Raw genomic sequence first — 20,782 nt, 5'->3', positions numbered from 1 at the left:
CTTCCCGCGCTTTACGTAACGGTAGCGACAAGCGTTGTAGTCATTGACAATGACGGCTACAATTTTAGTGTCACTTTGACATCCTGTCACATTGCCATAGGGTGTTAATGGCGATAAAAACATTTATCGATTGACAATATAGCGATAAAATTTTTAATATTAATATATTATAAAAATTAAAAAAGTTAATTGTTAAATCAATCGAATTTTTAATGATAATTTTAAAATCTTTTATCCATTTTTCGCCCTTACGTCGAAACTTGCCCGTGTCTAGAATTCAAAATTAAAACGGGTGGTAAAATATTAATGAAAATAAATTATTTAATGCTTTGTTCTTATTTATACAAAAATATTTAATAAAAAATGTTCACAGGCTCATATAACAATTTGATATTCATATAGCAGATGTTCATGTTCAAAGTGAATTTCCTTTTATATTATCTTCATGCAATCTACCTAGTTCAACGTTATTTCTCTCCAAATAATCAAACATAATTATTTTATAATCCACCATTTTGTCTGATAAGATTAAACTGATGAGATATCTCCATAATCCTTGCGGTGTATTGCGGGGGCGTGGGTATCGATTCACGAATGTATTCGATTTACCGGTTGGCTCAAAGGGAGTAGCAACGTGACTAGCGATGGCCATACCGAGTTTTCGTTCCGTCAGCCGACCCAAGATTTGAGGTTTCGATTCAGCTGATGAGTAATTTTTTCTTCGATGAACGTGTTAAAACAGTCGAGTTACATAGTTTTTGTTAATTTTTTATTTAAAATTTATTAGTGTAAGTGTATATACCGATTGCATAGTGAATTTACGTCGCGATTCCGTATGTGACTCATTTTAAGTGACTCCATTTTGTTGTAGTACCGCCGGACTCGCAAGTCGCTGGCACAAGTAGTATGGCGGATATGATGCACTTTACCATCAAAACCCTGGATTCCAGGGACCATCCAATGGAAGTACACAAACATGTAAGTATTTATAGTTTTTATATAGTTTTTACTTATAGGTTATGATAGGAATAACCAAATAAGATTATGTCAATTTTTTGTTTGAGATATGTGATTATTTCTAAAAATGTATGCGATTGTCATTATAATATGTATTTTTAAAGTAATTATTATTTTTTGGTATAAATTATACAAATTAAAATGTCTATAGTACAGTACAGTGAAAGGGTCAAACAAAGGTGTCATGTAAAAGTAAAAAGTATCATGCATAGCCACAAGGAAAGCATTTGAACCGCATAAAATTTAAATTATTCGATTAGTTATATTTAAAAAGATATTTTTATTTTGTCAGGAGCACTCCTTTTATTTCAAACATATCTGAGCTGCTCATCTGGCTGCCTTGCGAATGTTCTAAAATATAACATTTAAGTTATATTGCAAATGATTATTTATATAAAATCAAAATATAAATTTTATACATAATATGAAAGATATCTCCTGTTTTTTTATATAAATATATTTTTTCATTTCCAACTATACCAGATAAAATCAGCAGTTATAAGTAATAAATATTCATAATTAAATAAAAATGTATTTATAGTAACAAATAATAATCTATTCATAAATATATATAAAATACACATTGAAAAATAAGATTTAGAGCTAGCAAAAGAGAATTGCTGTGACTAGGTTAAGGTGCTGTTGCTATTGATTGCTTTGCTATTTATTCATTTTGTTCTTTCTACTGCTTTGGCATATATATTTTCTACTGATTTATCTTTTTTTTGTTCATGATATGTAAATGGTTATTGCACATTCTTTATCATTGTTACCAAAACAAAATTACATACTTTTCAAATGAGATAAACTGTGTGCATATAATATTGACGATAGAGAATGTCAATTGCTTTTTACAATATTAATAATTATTATAGTCCTTTCCACCTAAGATGATTTCTGTGACACATCGATTTTTGACACGTGTAGAGATGTCGGTTACTGAAATCGTATCAATTGTTTCCGATAATCGATAATATTCTATATGGAAATGAAATCGATTTGAATAAAGTACCAAAATTAGTTTTTTCGGCATTTCGCCAACAATTAACTAAGGAAACTTAGCAAACAACAGCAACAAAAAGTCAACAATAACAATTAGTAAAAATAACAGAATACCACGTAAAGTATCAATATAAAAATGCAACTTGTATACAAGGCTGACGCACTCGTACAGACGATTGACTCGATTGACAAACGATCACAAGATGGGCGCCGATTATATGATTTTCCAACTCTATGATTTTTCAACGATCCATTTCATGTACACGAATTGCGTAGGTATTATATTTTTGTATTATTTTATTTTATTTTTCATTATATTAAACTAAACAATACTGTTTTTTATTTATAAGCTTAAGATGTTTCATTTTTATATTTTTGGTAATAATGCCGCCATAAAATAAAAATATTATGCACTAACATTATTTTGACTTTTTAAACATAAAATACGTAATTCGGAACACGATGAAGTGTCACAGGAATCATCCTAAATGAAAAGGACTATAGTTTGTTTTTTTTTTTAAATAAACAAAATTCAATACTTTATATGAATGATACTTAGGTATAAGAAGCTGAATGCTAACAAATTAAGAAAGTATCTTTGATTTTTTGAATCTATTCTATAATATGTACATAAATAATAAACCATTTAAAAGGCACCGGGAGGAAAGCAAAGCAGTGTTAATGATAAAAAGTACATTTTTTTATTGAAAAAATAAAATTAATTATATGAATAATATATGAGTATAAAATAAAATCTGCTGTGTGGGTAATCAGGTTAAAAATAATGGTTTTAGTCTAATATTGACTGTCTTGATGGATGTAGGTATGTTTGTGTCCCTTTCACCGGAAAACTACAGAACAGATTTTGATAAAACTTGGCTGTGGTGTCAATAAGTATCAGTTTGATACATAAGCTAGCTTTTGCCCATGTGGCACAGTTGGTACTAAAATATAATAAAAATATTTTAATATTGAATAATATTTGAAGAAGCATTGCAATTGTTTCGTGAAACTATAGAAGTTTAATGCAGTGCAAATGTATTTGGGTGCTCCCATAAGAGTTTTTATATGAGCTTTGCAATATTATCAATTTTTGAGTGGGTGGGTCCTCACAGAGTGAGCAGCCTTGAGAGGCAATGTTGCTCATACGGATGGCTAGGGAACAGTGGAAAAAGTGACTTTCTTGTTTTATGGCTCCTATGTGTAAACTGGATAATACCGTTTTTGTTGTGTGGTAAATAGTAAATACCCTCTAGGTCTGCTCGCTCTGTGTGGACACGCCTAGTAATTTTTTATTTTGCGCTGCTGATATACATTTTTTTATTAAGTCATTTGAATTATTAAGATTTTATTAAGTGCAATATGTGATAATACATATAGTCCTTGATATGATTGCATTTCTATTTTTAATATTGATTTAATAAATAGTTGAAATCAGTTTTGTGTATAAAAATGTCACTGTGGGTTTACAAATTTCATGAGTTATTTAACTTATTTTCCAAAGTGGCTATCTTTTGGAAATGCTGTTTGAATAAGGGCCGATTTTTCAATGCTTGGATAAAACTTATTCGTCGAATAATGTATAAAACTACCATTTTAAAAACGTATTCTAATTGCCCGTATTTGACAGTTTACGTGACATTTTAATATTATCGTGTAATACTTTATTGAACAGATAAGTTTTATCCAAGCATTGAAAAATCGGCCCTAAAAATATTAAATGTTAATTTTTTGTTTCCAATTACTCAAACTACCAAAGTCGATTAGTGCTGCAATGTTATCATGGACTATATTAAACATCTATGTATATAAGATACTTACAAATATTTATATTGTAGAGCACAGTACTGGAACTCAAAGAAAAAATCCGGGAGCTTATGGGTATAGAAGTGGACATGCAACGGTTGATATTCTGCGGCAGAGTTTTACAAGATGAAAAACGAGTCGCCGATTACAGTAAGTATTATTGTTACGTGATGTTAAGTTTTCAGATCACAATAAGTTTTATAGTATTATAAAAAAATATGCTTAAACTAGCATTAAAACAACAGTTATGTCAACATATCCATCTTTGCCAACATTGAATAACAACTACATATATACACCTTGCTATACGCCTATACATACCAGTTTTAATAAAAGTAACGCAAGGAAAAAGAAATTATTTCTGTCTGCTGGATTACACAATAAAACTAATGGTCAGATTTTGATGAACAAAATAGCTATTAATCTTCGACAACATATAGGCCACAATTTGATTTGATTTTTTTTCATCTACGCATGCCTGAAAGAACGTCGTGGGTACATCTAGTAGCTAGACCATATTTATTCCCACTGCAAGGATAAAGTGACCCTATGAGGATTTAATTCATAAACCACAAAGTTTAGAGGTAAGACCTCTTAATCATGCCGGTTCCCTCACGATTCCTCCATCGCTTGGAGCAGTAGAAAAGTGGAAAACGTGCACATAAATGGGAAAAAGCTTTATATCCACGTTCGTAGGGGACAATTCTTATCGATCCGCTAAATTATTCAAGCGCGAGTTACTCAACGGTGTAATATTGTCGCTATAGAGGTGGAGGGGAAGGTGGTGCACATGGTGGAAAGAGCGCCAGGTTGTCTTCACAGCTCGCAGCGACCAAACCCGCCCGCCGGGCCCAACATCGACCCGAGTGAGACGACGTTCTCGATACAGCAACAAGAATATCTGGTGAGTGTCTGTTTATTGGATTTTTGCCACTTTTGATTAATCATTTTGTGTAACTAATTTTGCTCTCCAGATTATAAAGTGTTGTTAAGGTATCATTTAATGAAAAAATAAGGGTGTTTTGCCATTTTTGACAGATCATTTCGTGTAACAATATTTGAAGAGGCTTTAATAATAACAATCAGATCATTTCGTGTAACAATATTTCAAGAGGCATTAATAATAACAATCAAATCATTTCGTGTAACAATATTTCAAGAGGCTTTAATAATAACAATCAGATCATTTCGTGTAACAATATTTCAAGAGGCCTTAATAATAACAATCAAATCATTTCGTGTAACAATATTTCAAGAGGCTTTAATAATAACAATAATCGTTTGTAATAAAAAAGTGATGTGTCTTGTGTGGGGAATGAATTATAAATCTGTTTCGCTGATCGATTTTCTATAGGTATAACTAGTCACTTCACGTCCACGTCAGACTTCGTTGTATATTTAGTAGAATCCAGGGCCCCTCGAAGCTACGATCACGCGTTCACTATAACTATAAAATTGCTGGATTCCAAATATCTTTTTTTTAAATTGATATTGCCTTTAAACGATTGTCTTTGTGTTTTTATACTGTACACAGTCATTTAGTTAAAATATCAAGATCTATCATGATCAATTATTTGACTAGAAAGACTGAAGAAAGAAATCTCTAGCATCTGGCTAGCGTTCCGTATCGACTAATAAAAACGGTTGCCCTGTGGCATGAATTTCAGGAATCTCTAGCATCCCGCATGCGGGCCCTATTGCCCTAATCTATACTAATATTATAAAGCTGAAGAGTTGGTTTGTTTGAACGCGCTAATCTGAGGAACTACTGGTCCGATTTGAAAAATTCTTTCGGTGTTAGATAGCCCATTTATCGAGGCTATAGAGCATATACATATATATCATTACGTTAAGACCAACAGAAGCAGAGCCACGCGGGTGAAACCGCGGAGCGCAGCTAGTATCTATATAATCTTAGATTTTATGCATTTTTTTAATGGATAAAATCTAAGCTTATATATGGTTCTAGCGGTATTTTTGTTATATTAGTTCAGTTTTAAATACCACGGGCGGATAGCTATGTTATTGATATATAATATTCTATTGAAAAATAAGTGTATTTATCGAATGATTTTGTTAACAGTTCTCACCAAATCACTCACCCACAATGACGAGACTATTGAACCTCAAGACGCTGCTCAGGACTATACGCACTTCCATCAAAGCTTGCAAAGTGCCAGATCCGGTAAGTTTCAATCAATCATCCTTATCATTATATCATTGTTTATGTTCCCGCTGCTGGCACACGGATCTCCTATGAGGGTACAGGCCAAGAAGCTTATATCTAATACACTGGAGATTGCACTAACCATTAACTTGTAACAAGAAAATATGACGTTTAATGACGCCTGTATGTTTTTTTATCCCTTTCACACCTAACTTCAAGTTGGTGCGAAAGGGATAAAAAATCAAACAGGCGTCATTAAACGTCATATTTTCTTGTCACAAGTTAATGGTCATAGTGCAATCTCCAGTGCATTAGATATAAGCTTCTTGGTACAGGCCATAATCCACCACGCTGGCCAAGTGCGGGCAGATGTCACATGTCGTTGAACTTTTTCGATTCTCAATGTATTGCTTGCACGTTCACCTGGATTCGAACCCCCGACTTAAGGCCAGTTTCTGAATTGAAAATTGATTTGATTAAGGTTCGAGAAAGCTTATGTCACGTATAAAAATATATTTTAGTAGCATTTCAGAATGGTTTGAGATGTTCTTAACGACAAGACTGAATTCAGAAACCGGCCCAAAATCATATGTTGACGTGTTTAATGTAGATTATTGATATAATATAAATATGTTTCTTTGTTTCAATAAATTGTTTTGAGCAGTTTTTCAACTAAGGTTTTAATTAAAACATTGTCTATTTGAGAACGGCTATACATCATCACGCTACAACCATTAAGATTGCTAATGAAAAATGTTATAAAATTGTGAAATAATAACCTTTTGTAATTAGAAAAGTTACGCGAATCAGCTAGTAGACAAATATTAAAAAGAGGAAGACCTTATTGCTTGTTTGTTTGAAACGAATTGCCTCCGAAACTATAAAGAATCTTTCATCAGCAGAAAGATACTCAACTCGAAAATTGGTTTCCTGCACAGAAATCGTTTTGAGTCTCTGAAAAATATGAACGATAGGTCATTGGATTCGAAAGGCGATAAGTAAAAAAAGTGGAACTTCTTAGGCAAGATTCAAAGATACCAGAATCGTCTCCTTTCCCCATGACGTAGTGGTATTGCCATGACTCGACCTTGAAATTTTACTCTCAACGCGCGAAGAAGTTTCACTTTAAAAAAATTCTATTGCACTCTCGGTTAAGCGGTGACGCGTCAGTGCGGAACCCTATTTTCAGCGTCAAATTGAAATTATAGAAAATGGAGGCCGAGTGCCGGGAGATGAGCCTTTTTATTGGAAATTTCCTTCTCTTTAGGCTTGCTATTTCTGTGGAACTTTCTGGTTACATAAATATTTACTTTCTGTGAATTATATAAACAACTAGCGGTCCGCCCCGGCTTCGCCCGTGGTACCTACATGTTTAAACTATCCTACCTCTCAAGTTGGATCGAACTGCACATGGTGTGCGAATTTTATTATTATCGGTTAAGTGGTTTAGGAGTCCATTGAAGACAAACATTGTGACACGAGATTTATATATATTAAGATTTAAACAATTTTAATAATTTATTTCAAAATGAGTTTCGCATCTAATTTACTGGAATTGGTGCCAAAAAGCTGTGTAAGGAAAGATCGACGCATAAGCAATATTGTTGTTGAAAGCAGGTTAAAAAGAGATAGAGTTTGCAAATATTCCTATATCAACCAATGAAATAGCAGTTCGCCATTACGATCCCAGTATTGATCGGTTTGTTGCTATGGCGAATTCATATTAAAATATATTCTGGGAATTGGACAGACTGCAGCTAACTCAACGTTTATTTAGTGCGCATATTCAGTGCCTGGGATACGGCATTGGGCTCGTATTGATTTTTAGTTACCTAGGCTTCGTAGTGTGCCTGGAAACTGTACATGTATATGGAGCCTAATAATCCGATAGTTATGCAATAGCGGCAGATTTTTTTTTAATAAATTATTAAGTCTACAGCTAGGCATTAGAAGAATTCGCATGATTAGGGATTTATAAAAAAATGAAAATATATTATGTAATACGTTAAGTTGTCGTTATTGATCTCACTTTCGCGCCGAAAACTTCATCCCATAGGTATAAATAAATAAATAAATAAATAAATATTACAGGACATTATTACACAAATCGACCTAGTCCCACAGTAAGCTCAATTAAGGCTTGTGTTGTGGGTACTAGGCGACGATAAATATAATATTTAATAAATACATATATAGATAATAACACCCAGACCCAAGAACAAATAATTGAGTTCATCACACAAATATTTGCCCTGACCGGGGATCGAACCCGGGACGGTCGGCTCAGTAGGCAGTTACTTTACCACTGCGCCAACCGCGTCGTCAAATACGGTACGTCAACCGGTATATGAGTTGGGTTCAAATATTTGTGTATCTCTTTAGATGATTATATCTTAATCACTGTTGGCTAGAATTTTTGGGAATTGGGTCTCTAAGGCGCGGGTCAAACACAAGCGGCGCGGGTCAAACACAAGCGGCGCGGGTCAAACACAAGCGGCGCGGGCGCGGGCGTGCCATAAGCGCACCTCTTGAATCTGTTTTGCACCACGTCCTTCTTATACATTTTGTATGAAAGAATTTTGGACAGGCGTCGAGACGGCACGCCACGGTTGTGCCAAGGTTGCGCCAAGGTTGCGCCTTTACAAAATTATTTCATACAAAATGCCAATAGCGCACCCGATGCACGCCGGCAGCGCGCCCGCGGCGCGCCGCGCCGCTTGTATATGTCCCGCGCCTTAGAATTTCGGTTAGCAGAATTATTAAAGAATGCGCACAGCTATACGAAGTACCTACTTGGTGCCATCTAGTTTGACATATGAATGAATGAATGAATGAATAAATGAATGAATGATGCTGATGCTATAGAAATAATTGCGGCACAACTAGTCTAGGGGATATATTATAGTACCTATAAGATACTGGTATATTTTATTGAAGTTTGGCCCTTGACTCACATATGGCATAATTTATGGGATGTTTCTTAATGATGTCGGTGTTCATTCATCATCGCCCCATTATGTTTCCATTGCTGGGACACGGACGCCAAGGCGCAGGCGCAGGTTGGCACTTGGCAGATGTCACATGTCGATTCTTCAGCATGTATAACGATGTTTTCTTCACTCAAACTCAAAACTCAAACATTTATTTATTCAATTAGACTTCTTCTACAAGCACTTTTGAAACACTGTTTCGTAGAATTGTAATTATTAACTACTAGCCGCTCGTCCTGGCTCACCCAGGGTAAAAACGAAATAAAATATAGCCAATTTCACTCCTACGGACTGTCCTAATTATGTAGCTTTCTAGTAACGAATAATCATTAAGACGATACACAAAAAAAAATCTACTGCTTGGCGGGCGGAGTCTAATAGCTCGCTATCGCGAACGCGGGTGTGCGCGAAGTCATTCTTGCAAACTCGCCGCGCTGCCGCTGGCCGACTCGGGACAAACATGTATGGAGTCGTCATACAGTTATAATATTCTTATACATATATTTAATTGTTGATTTATTGGTTTTATTTTCTTGCTTATAAACAAATAATCATCTTTTTAACAACTACTTAGACATTATTAATAATTATTATTATTTCGTAATGTTTACTTTATTACAAAATAATACAGGTTATAAATAATCTTTAAAATAACAAAAAATATTGTTACTCTGAAAAAATGAAATGGTACTCAATAACGCGGACTACTGAATGGATTTAGATAGAATTTGATGCTGACGTAGATATTACGTCATGCCCAGAAATGAAAGGTAATATTTCTGAAAGAAGTTATAAACCCTAATTCTTCTCAGTCAAAGTCAAGAGTGGAAGATATCACAAATACAGTAAAACTGATGCGAAACTTTGGATGTTAATTTGTATATTTTTTTGTTAGTTGTTACTTAATCACGTCAAGACTACATTACCAATTTTGATAAAATATAGCTAATTGCCTGGATTTACACATAGGATACTTTTTATCCGAACTGAACACTTCTGTGGGATAAGACAGGATTCACGATATAATCTAATTCCACGCGGGCAAAGCCGCGGTCGGAATGATATTTTTTTAAATAAAAAAATTGTTTAAAAAAAACACAAAATATATTGACGCATGTATTTATTTTTTGCACTCTATTATAATTGTAATTATTCATTACAAATAATCAAAATAAAATAGCCAGAACAAAGTTAGGCCCTGGTAGGGTAGGTAGGCAGGTACAGCAATGTGAGACGAACACTGGCTTATTTATACTAATAATAATGTATTATAAACATTAAATTAAGTTTACTTTCTAACAACAAAAATACATAATATTAGCTAATGTGAAAGCGAATCAACCAATCATCCCACAAAAATGAAATGTGCACACAAATATTCATCCAAATCGGTTCATGTCATTAGGAGGAGTGACTGCAGCGCCATCTTCCGGGCCCAATTGTGTTTCCAGATCACCCAGGAACTCAATTTAATATACTTACACAAAATTTTTCGAAATGAAAACTCACATTACTATGTAAATATGAATATAAACCTGTTTTATTACTAAGCAATTTCCCGCACAAGTGTAGTAAGTATAAATGAAATAAATATCAACATCAAATTCTTTATACAACATACTTATTATCTACCACCTTCTAAGAAATGTAATTCTTGAAATTATTTCGTATTTTTTTTAAATATAATACTACTCCAATGAGCTCCTGTTCCATATTATGTCCACCATACTTCCACTAAGTTCACCATGATTTTTTATTTCTTTGCACTTTGTTGGTTTTTGCTAAAAATGGAATCGTGCGATAAAACCAGTAGAGCTTTGATAACATACATTTTTGACTGAATAAAGGTACTTACGAAGGAGTGGATTCACATTGTGAACAATCAGTGGGTTTATTTTCCTTCTGGATTCCGGATTTCTGAAAAGATTATTTATGATATAAATTAAAAAATCTTACACATTCGTTATGTACTTAAAACAGGGGTACAAATCAAACATCGTCTATAATACAATTATCATCAAATTTAAAATAAAACCAACTTACTTCATTAATTTGTTCCAATTGTAAGCATTCTTTTTCCTCCAACCTTTATGTTTCTTCTTCTTATTTTCTTTATTGTCCCCATTTGTCTCATTTTGTCTTATCGTGTTGTCACCCTTTTTTACGATTGCGCGAGCGACACAAGTTCCCCGTGTGACGGCCGTAGCGGGAATGACTCGTGCAGCGATCGGGGTAGGAAGGTACAGGGCGGCTCTCGCTATATTGGCTGGTCGCGCGCTAATTTCAAGTATTTCTTGTTTATTTCAAAACCATCGCATATTTCAAAATTCTAACACGGTAGACGTATAGGTTGTATATTTTATAGTTAATATCCAAAAAGTCGTAACTTTACGTTTGTTATTTTGAAGATGCCAGAGATTAAAAAAAAATAACAATGATAACTTTGTATTTTTTTTCTATCGAGAAAATATCATGGAATCATGTTTCTAAAACGGTAGACGTATTGTGTTACTATTGAACTTTCTTGTCAAGAATTTTCATCACGACAACTTTAATAATATAAAAATTATGAAGGTTTGAAAAGGGCCGTAAATGTTAGAAAAATTAATTCATCACCTTAAAATCGATCCAGTACTATTGGAGCCTATTCAATACAAACAAACAAACATAAAAATCTTACTTCTTTATAATGTTAGTGCGGAAATGATTATTAATTGAAACGACATTACTAATTACTAAATTATATAAAATATTTCCTAGGATACTCCTGATAGCGAAAGTGACAGCGAAGAATCAGATGAGGTGAGTTACCTATTTTTTTAATACTTTTTCATTTGTTACATAGTCTTTCACGCGAAAATCACTGGACAGATTTTGATGATACTTAGCTGTGATGTAGCTTATGTAGGTACCATTATATTACATGAGTTATAGAATTACTTGCTTGTGTAATTTAGTTTGGCAAAAATATTATCTTTTTTTGTAAAACTTTGGAGTTGGAATATTCTATTACTGATTCTATAATATACGCAATATAATTCGGATATAATTATCTCATGCCTCTTTGATAAATAACGAATCGAGGGCTGAGCCAATGAAGAATTAATTAATGAACACCCACTTATACAAGTAGCTTAGCAACGCGAAGATTTTACGGATTATGTTGTTTATCCATTGCTATTGACCGAGTTTGCCTGTCACTAGGCACTTCAATAGTTTCTTTTGTAAATTATTTTCTAGTAATTTCTACTACTAATATTAATTTTATCATTTTGTTTCCTACAGGAAGAAGCATATGGACCCTATCTAGACAGGTAAGTTGATAACCCGTTGTTATATTAAAATTTATTTGCATTAATAATAATCCATCTATAATATGTAAAAAAGAACTATTTTATTCTAGGCCATATCCAGATATTTTTTTTAGTTCGATTCCATTAAGAATAAAAAACAAAAATTTGGCAGGATATAAGTTATATTCAAAAATAGGTGACTGATCTTCCACATAAGATTTTCTAATAGATGTAAATTTGGGCTGCCATTGTATCTTATTATCAAAATGTCGTCTTACCGTCCATTGCTTAAACATCGCAATTTGTATGATAAAAATAATTTGATTTTACGCTCTTAATGCATACTTAATATTATGTGTAATGCGAAAGTAACTCTGTCTGTCTGTCTGTTACTCAATCACGCCTTAACTACTGAACCAATTTGCATGAAATTTGGTATAGAGATATTTTGATACAAGAGAAAGGACATAGGATAGGTTTTATCCCGGAAATCCCACGTGAACGGGAACTATGCGGGTTTTTCTTTGACTGCGCGGGCGATGTCGCGGGTGGAAAGCTAGTACTTTCATAATTCAAGTACTGTATAATTGTGTACAAGAGTATTGCGAATCGATTAGATTGGTTCTTATTGCTTAGAAATATAATTGAGTATTTGAATTAAAAATTTTTTTGTGATTAATGGAAAGATTATATATTAGTTTTATAACAAAACTGTTTTTATTTTTATTTTTTTGCAATAATTCAAAAGTTATTTCAAAATAAAAATTAGTCTTTGAATCCGGTACCGAAGACACGCCGGCAACTCCCGAAGCGTCACCCAAGCGCGTGTGACGTCATAATGTTAATTTTCACTCATTGCAGTTGATAGAACAATAAATATAGTTTGAAATACTTAACAGGATAATAAGGTAAATTTATGAAATTATTGTATTGTTACCGGGTTTTTATAAGTATACAAAATTTTAATTAAATCCGTCGGTTTATAGTGGGTCTAAATCGAATCGAAAGGAGAATTGGTTACATACAAACATATGTTTTAAGCTGATCCTGGCGATCCTTATCAGGATAAATTTATGATATTATTGTATTGTCATCGGACCTTGATAAGTGTTCAAAATTTGAACAAAATCCGTCGGTTTTAAGTGGGTCAAAATCGAGTCGAAACTTCGAAAGGATTCTGTTACATACAAACATACAGGTGAAGCTAATAAAAGCGTGTTAATACAGTGTTTTGATCTATTTAATTTTGTTGTCATTATTAAATTACATATTAAATATATCGATTGTTAATTATATTACTTAAATTTATATTAAAAATGGCGAACCTCAAAAGTTATCGTTTTGTACCATTATGTACGAATACTACAAAGGCAACTCCTGACAAAAATCGGTGATCATAAATATATCAACATCTATTCTTGATGATTCTTATTTTTTACGTAACTAACTAACTAATTCGGAACCAACTAACAAATCGTATTTTAGCAATAAACTTTCAATAGGTATTATTGTCTAGTCACGTGTTATAGCCGTAAACGCTATGTACTGCAGTTAATACATAGCTATAACAATATGACGTCACAAATGTGGTGACCAGTCATGGCGCGTTTGTAGTCACGTGATTCTAATTTAAATTTCATCAATTTTTAATTGCTTATAATTAACGGAAAAAAATTTTTTTGAAGTTATTTGTATTAAATATCAATATTATTAATAATAAAGTTTCAAAATACATAAAAAAAATCAATATTTTTTTTTTATTCAAATACTCAATTGTTGCCAGGCAACAGTAATCTGTTTTGTATTTCCAAGGTTATTTTTATCGCGATGGAATACTTTTCATAAAAACAAACAGGGAATTTTGTTACATTTATTTTTTTAATCCTTTTGCGCTAATTAGAGCTTATTTTTATCGACGTTCTCGAAAACAACGATGTTTCTTAATTCAATAATAAAGTAATGTTTAACTAGTTCGATTATATTAAATCAAACGTATGTCACACTTAGTGATTTAAAAAACGCATAAAAAGTCAATGATTCTTAAAATTAGCAGACGAGGTACCAGATGTAGCATTTTTTATGACTAATCCCCTAGATTTTCACCATAAATTTAACATATAAGTATAATTTCTCAAACTATCCCAAAATGTGGGATATTTTCATGAATTTTTAATATGAAGTCTAACCACAAACCCCCTCACCAGGGCCAGGAACGAGTCGCACTCGCGGCCTGAAGACCTCGCGGACCTTTCTGACCAGTTACGCTTCCTTGAGGAGCAGTTCGAGCCGTACAGGGAGCGGTACATGATGTGCCTGCGAGAGGCGAACGATCCGACGGTGAGTACTCTTGTATATAACGTGTGTTTTTACAGGAAATGCCAGTTTTAATCACTGCCGTTCTCATTCCTTATTGTACTTACATTTATTTGTTTCTTTATAAATTGTCACTTAATGGGCAACGGATTAACTTGGTCCTTTACATGATGATCCGCCATCTCTTACAACATGGAACTACTAAAATATAATTACATTCCTAACATGGCTACCAACCGGGCGCCATTACAGTTTGTGATTTTTAGTTAGTGCGGTTGTGTCAACATGTCATTACACAAACTAGTAATTATTTTGAGTGTGGACTTTATACGAACCGATTAGTTTTTGAGATTGTTTTATTTTATCAAATCTAAACCCGCGTAATTATTCCAAAATCATTGAAAAATTACATATTTTCCAAACTAACGTAGAATTCGTCCCGTCTGCGGTTGTCTTATATTTTTTTTTTGTATTTCATCATTTCTAATACGTGAGTGTTACATTGTTATCATATTCACTAAGTTGAAAAAGGTTTGTGTCTGCAAATATGGATGAAGGAACATAGAATTCTTCTGTGTTGGAATTCAGTATGTATAAACTGCCTGCCGGCGTAATTTTGTTGTTTAAGGCCGTGTACGCGGTCCGTGCGCTGTTTGGCTCAAATATGTGATTTTTCAAACTAGATTGTCCATCAACCACTTATCTTACAAACATATGAATTACTAATAATTTTAGGAAATTTTATTGTCTATGTAGTTAGTTAAGAGTTTTTTTCAATTAATACAGTATTTCTGAATACCATCAAGATAACTGAGAACTGATGATTACTTGATTTCACTTTTAGTGTCAATTTCGAAGCTAAAAATATCTGAAATTGCTGACAGATCTAACACACAATTATTTTTAACTAACTGCAAAAATCCTTATTAAAATAGTTAGTTAAAAGATTTTTTTATTTTGGACTCCTAACTTACGAAATTAAAATCCGAACAATGTGAATTTTTTTAGAAATTATAGTCGACAAAATGATTATTTTCACCAAGATATTTGACTATATTGAATATAATTTATACATATTGCAATAAAAGAATGTCTTACTTATAAGATAAAATTTAAAAAATCAACTAAGGTACCTCTATTATTTTTCTACAATTTTTTTTAAAGTACTATAAAACACTGCGCGCGACCCGATTAAAATCAGTCAGTCGGCAGCTAGCCTTTCAAGAGAGAGGACATGTTGCTCGGCGCTCTCCTGTGGACCTGGCTGTTCATAGTAAAAGGATAGCGCAAGCCGCGATCTATCGTAATAGATCGCGGAGTTTTTGACTTGCGTTAAATAGAATATGCGCTCTTAAGTATTTTTTACGTAATCAATGCATGCAAAACTACAAGTTCCTTCGCGCTTAGTATACCAATAGTATTTTGCTTAAGAATGTTAAGAACGTAAAAGTTGCGAACTGCCAAAAAATTATTATCAATCGGTGGAGTGAGACGATAGACATCTTAAGGGCTTACGTGGCGTGCACTTAGCCAAAAGTTAGGCTAAAAGAATTTTTTACCTTCCCGAAAGCATTAATAATCATAAAGATTGGTATCAAAAGCAATGATTTTGGCATATTTAGATGATTAAATTGGTAAAAAACCCAGTGGTCAGCATATTTTATAACGTTAGGAAAATTTTAAATGAAAATTTTATGTATATTCTGTGCAATTGTCGGCACCGAGAGATGCAATCAATAGTTTCGAGTCGACGCAATGATACAGGTCTATTTATAGACTTGCAGCATGCCCTAGGCAACCGACTCATCCCACTGTTACATGGAATTATGAGCCCCAGATTTTATTGATTACCTGCGCGCTATAAAATGAAATGTTGCGTGCACTGAGTCATCGATCGGTGCACCAGCCTCGCTGACCCTTCTTGCTCTATATACGCACTTATGAACTTTTATGTTTTAAAATATTTTACGTTTTGAATTTATTATACAGATATTTAGGAATTTTTATTTATACTTTGGAGGGCTACTTAATAAGATTTGACTAATCGTTTGAAATCTAATTACGACACTAGTTAGATAATTACTTGTACGTCGACAGCTTTGAAAGAAACAATGGAAATGAGGTTAAAAAAATTAGACTTTTAAAAACAAGTTTGAGCTTTGAAGAGGATCTACTTTTAAGAGGGAAAGGATAGGGAGTTCTCGTGCTATCGGCTTGGCATTTACACTGAGAATGAACTGAGGCGCGTACAAATCTTAGCTAAACCTATAAGTATGTATATGGTTCACTTGTTTCGTTGCCATGGAGATGCGACGCTTTTGTTAGTTTACGTTTGTGTTTTTGGAGAGAACTAAATATTCTTTATGAATAATTATAACGGTCGTATTAAAATTATTTGTCCAATAAATTATTTTTTTTAAAACGCGACCCTAATAGAGCGCATGTTATGATTTCGGTGGTTTAATTGTTTTATTTTTTAATTTAAAAAACTTTATCGCCCCTCGAACTTAATGCCGTATTTTTTATATTATAAACCATTATTATACATAAATAAAAAAATAAAAAAACGAATAAACGTCGCACCACTACATGCACACGGCCGCCCCACACTTGCGCAGTAAACAGCTATCGTAGTGTGTAGGCTGTAGGCTGTAGCGCTCTCCCATTCGTCTCCGGGCTTGCGTCCTAGTGCTACCTGTTGCAGTAAAAGCGTTGCAACGCCATTTGCTCTGGTGATTTGTTGGAAGGTATTTTGTTTTCGTTTGTTTTCCGGTACACACGGACTCCTTCTTGTGCCTCGTACTTTTGTACAATATTAGTAAGTCGTTGCGACAATTTGATTTTAAGATTTTTTTTGTTCTTTGTGTTTCGAATAGCGATCGAGTTGTTTTGTAGTTTTGTTGTTTGATAGGATACCATATCGAAGCGAAGCTTTGTTTTTATACAGTTCTGCGATTATCTTGGGGAAACTGCTTTTGCGATTGTTGTGAACATTTTAAATACTTTTTTTATATTTTTGGAAATGTATTTTCTTTGTTATCTTACTTATTTATACGAAAAATGTTAAACTGACATTTTTTTTGAATTACGATGCAATTGCGATGTTTTTAACTAACATTTTTTTTCAGATCACATTAAGCGAGCGTACCCTGCAACGCCGCCAGCGTCTAGCAGACAAGGTTCGAGCGGTGTTCCACAACCTCAGCCACGCACATCATCTTTTGAGCGACTTCAACTTGCTACTGTCCCACAATGGATCCCGACTCACGTCTGAGATGCTCGTCGAGAATCGACCATTGTCACCACTTCATGTAAGTGTTTGTTGCTATTTTTATTCTAGAGCCGGCAAACAACATTCCGCTTCGCCTGGTGGAGCGCGAACAACATCGCCCATGCACATTGCAAAGGTAAGGATTTTTAGCTTTTTATAGGAAATGAAAACAGACTGGATTGCTGAAGGAGATCAAAGATGAGGAATACGATGGGCGCTCTCGAAGTCTCCAACTCTTCGCGCGAATTACAATAGAAGTCATAGTTACTTAGTTTTTAGTAGCATACTGTTTGACAGTGTTTTCCTGTGGAGGTGTTCAACCTTTCCCGACGCTAGCTGACACAATTCGCGCCGCAGTGAGCTCGGATTCCTTCAAAGTAAGTACTAGGTATGCTGCGCGGTTTTATCCGCCGGCGAACCCGCGGGAAAAATCAGTATATCTATACCTCTTGTGTTATTTTTATATATTACCTGTATTACTGTAAAGTTTAATTTAAATCTGATCAGTAGCTTTTTTTTTTTTTTTTTTTTTTTTTATGAGAGAGGAGGCAACAGAGCAGACGCGACGCCTGATGGTAAGCGTTCAGCGTCGCCCATAAGCACCCACAACGCCAGGGACATTGGAAGTGTGTTGCCGGCCTTTTAGGAAAGAATACGCTCTCTTCTTAAAAGTCCCCAGATTGTAACCATTCGGGAATACCGTACTAGGAAGCTGGTTCCATAAGACGGTTGTGCGCGGAAAGAAGCTTCGTTTAAAGCGCACAGTTGTCGACCGCCAGCAGTCAAGGTGGTGAGGGTGGTATTTCTGTTTATGGCGGGCTGTGCGGTAATGGAACTCAGCGGTGGGTAATGTTCCAAACAATTCCTCAGAGCACTCCCCATAGTAAATGCGGTAGAGAACGCATAAGGAAGCGATATCTCTTCGCAATGCCAGAGTATCAAGCCGATCGGTGAGACTCGGTTCGCCAACGAGTCGTACAGCTCTCCTTTGAATGCGGTCAAATGGAAGGAGGTATTGTTGGGGTGCTCCGGCCCAGAGATGGGAACAGTATTCCATGTGCGGCCTGACTTGCGCCTTATAAAGATTGAGGCGATGGCGCGACGTGAACGTGACGTTTTCGTAAAAGAGTAACAAACATCCGTCCATACTCACAATCTTTCGCATTCCTAATATTAGTAGGATGTATAATTCAAAATAAAGTCTATTAAAAATTTAAATGAAGGGTTGTAATTTTTTTGACGTGTATGTCGGATTAGTATAAGCTTAACTTTAAATTCATATGGTCGAGGCTTGCATCCCGCGGCCGCCATTTTGTTCTGGCTTAAGTTTGAATACCGGGGCCGCCATTTTGTAATGATCAAGGCCGGCATCGCTCAGCCGTAATCTTGCTATAGGCTAAGGTAGCTTCCCGCGCCCGCCATTTTGTAATGGACGGGCCTGGCGTCGTGCATGTGCCATTTTCTTTAGGACTAGGCTTACATCCCGCGACCGCCATTTTGATATGAGCTAGGCCGGCATCGCACAGCCGACAATGGGCTAACATCCCGCGGACGCCATCTTGGTGAAATCGCTTCTATCGAGATCGCGGCTGCGCTTTGTTTCCTGAACTTGCAATCCCACAGAAAATGTGGTAGGTCATATATACTTTATGCCGTAAATTAGAAGTTAAAAAAAGTGGAATAACGTTATACATATTTTCGATTCAAATTACAGTTCGATTATAGGATAATTATACAAGTAAAAGATATTAAATAGATTTGTTTCTTGTACGTAGCCTTTCATTAACATTAGCTTTACTTTGCTATTTTTATGCAGAATATTACTTAAATAAATAAAATTTCGGAACAATCCTCAAAAAATACGATAAAAATTTCATTAAATCTGACTTAATAATAATGAAAAAAACAAATCATTGTTTAAAGATCTTTTATAAGATTAGTGCTATGATTTTTGAGATAACTTGTCAAAAATTTACAATTTTTTTTGTATAGGTAGACTTACTGGCCTTTGCACTTATTTTTCAAGAAGACGGTCGTGGTAAAAGTTCACCTCTCAAATTAAGTCAAACTAATCCACTACACATAAAAAACTGAACTTATGTTATTTGCGAAACGCAGCGTGGAGAAGAGTTAAATTAACGCCCAAAATGATTGTCTTTCTGTTTGCTATTTTGTCTTTATATCTCCCGCACGGCCAATTTTATTTGATATCTTAATCTCAAATTGATACAGTGCAATCTGTAAATAATTTTCTGAACCTCTTTACTGGTTGTAGGCTAAAAATAACTAAAAATACATATACAAACCGCTGAAAATACACCAATGTTATACGAAAGTGGATATTTGTAATATTCTCTAATACAAAAAAAAAATACGATATCAGACCAACCGTTATTTTTTTCTTATTTTTGTATTTGTTGATATAGTGGCAATCACCTGAGTAAATAATTAGTATAGAGACAACTAGTATTTTGTAATACTTTTTAATACCGTAAATGAAATAAAATTTTTATAACAGTAGATTATATATTTAATCATTTTGATGACTGAATGAACACACAGTGCAATATACAAGCATTGTTAACAAAAAAATTACCACGTTCTTCATAGATGTATACAAAATAGCAGTTGCAAAAACAAACAATCAAATTATTATTAAAAATTCTTCTCAACTGTTATTATGTAGGAATATATATATATGGAAATCCACTGTTGTTCTTCGCGATAGACCTTAATCCAAACCTTATCACAAAATCTGTTCCTAGCGAACATCTAACTAATAACTTCATTAAAATTTGTAACACTGTAAATACAGAATTGTCATACAAATTACAATACTAACAAATAACCTTTTGCCCTTTGTTACGCATAAAATTAAGAGCTCATACAAATTTTCCATTAGATGCATTTTGATCTGATCCAA

The 20,782-nt window shown here is 34.1% G+C and overlaps 1 protein-coding gene across 4 annotated transcripts in view; it reads left to right on the top strand.

Annotated features, from left to right (window-relative positions):
• Positions 1 to 20,782, top strand: part of LOC149910915 (uncharacterized) — a 68,251-nt gene that overhangs the window by 26,342 nt on the left and 21,127 nt on the right. For 3 of the 4 annotated variants that reach the window (XM_090120479.1, XM_090120471.1, XM_090120463.1), the window contains exons 2-9: positions 872 to 978; positions 3,858 to 3,975; positions 4,593 to 4,729; positions 5,909 to 6,010; positions 11,743 to 11,784; positions 12,268 to 12,296; positions 14,480 to 14,612; positions 17,717 to 17,899. In XM_090120479.1, the coding sequence (XP_089976605.1) occupies positions 872 to 978; positions 3,858 to 3,975; positions 4,593 to 4,729; positions 5,909 to 6,010; positions 11,743 to 11,784; positions 12,268 to 12,296; positions 14,480 to 14,612; positions 17,717 to 17,899 (851 nt within the window). Of the gene's footprint in view, positions 1 to 629; positions 789 to 871; positions 979 to 3,857; positions 3,976 to 4,592; positions 4,730 to 5,908; positions 6,011 to 11,742; positions 11,785 to 12,267; positions 12,297 to 14,479; positions 14,613 to 17,716; positions 17,900 to 20,782 lie in introns of those variants that run through there. The other variant, XM_090120487.1, reaches the window with a different exon arrangement.

The sequence above is a fragment of the Colias eurytheme genome, chromosome 1, assembly GCF_061535395.1.
Source record: "Colias eurytheme isolate Ceu_HAF_F1 chromosome 1, ilColEury1 Martin Lab GWU primary, whole genome shotgun sequence".
Lineage (NCBI taxonomy): Eukaryota > Metazoa > Arthropoda > Insecta > Lepidoptera > Pieridae > Colias > Colias eurytheme.
Note: the sequence above shows the minus strand (reverse complement) of the source record. Positions and strands in the feature narration are given on the sequence as shown.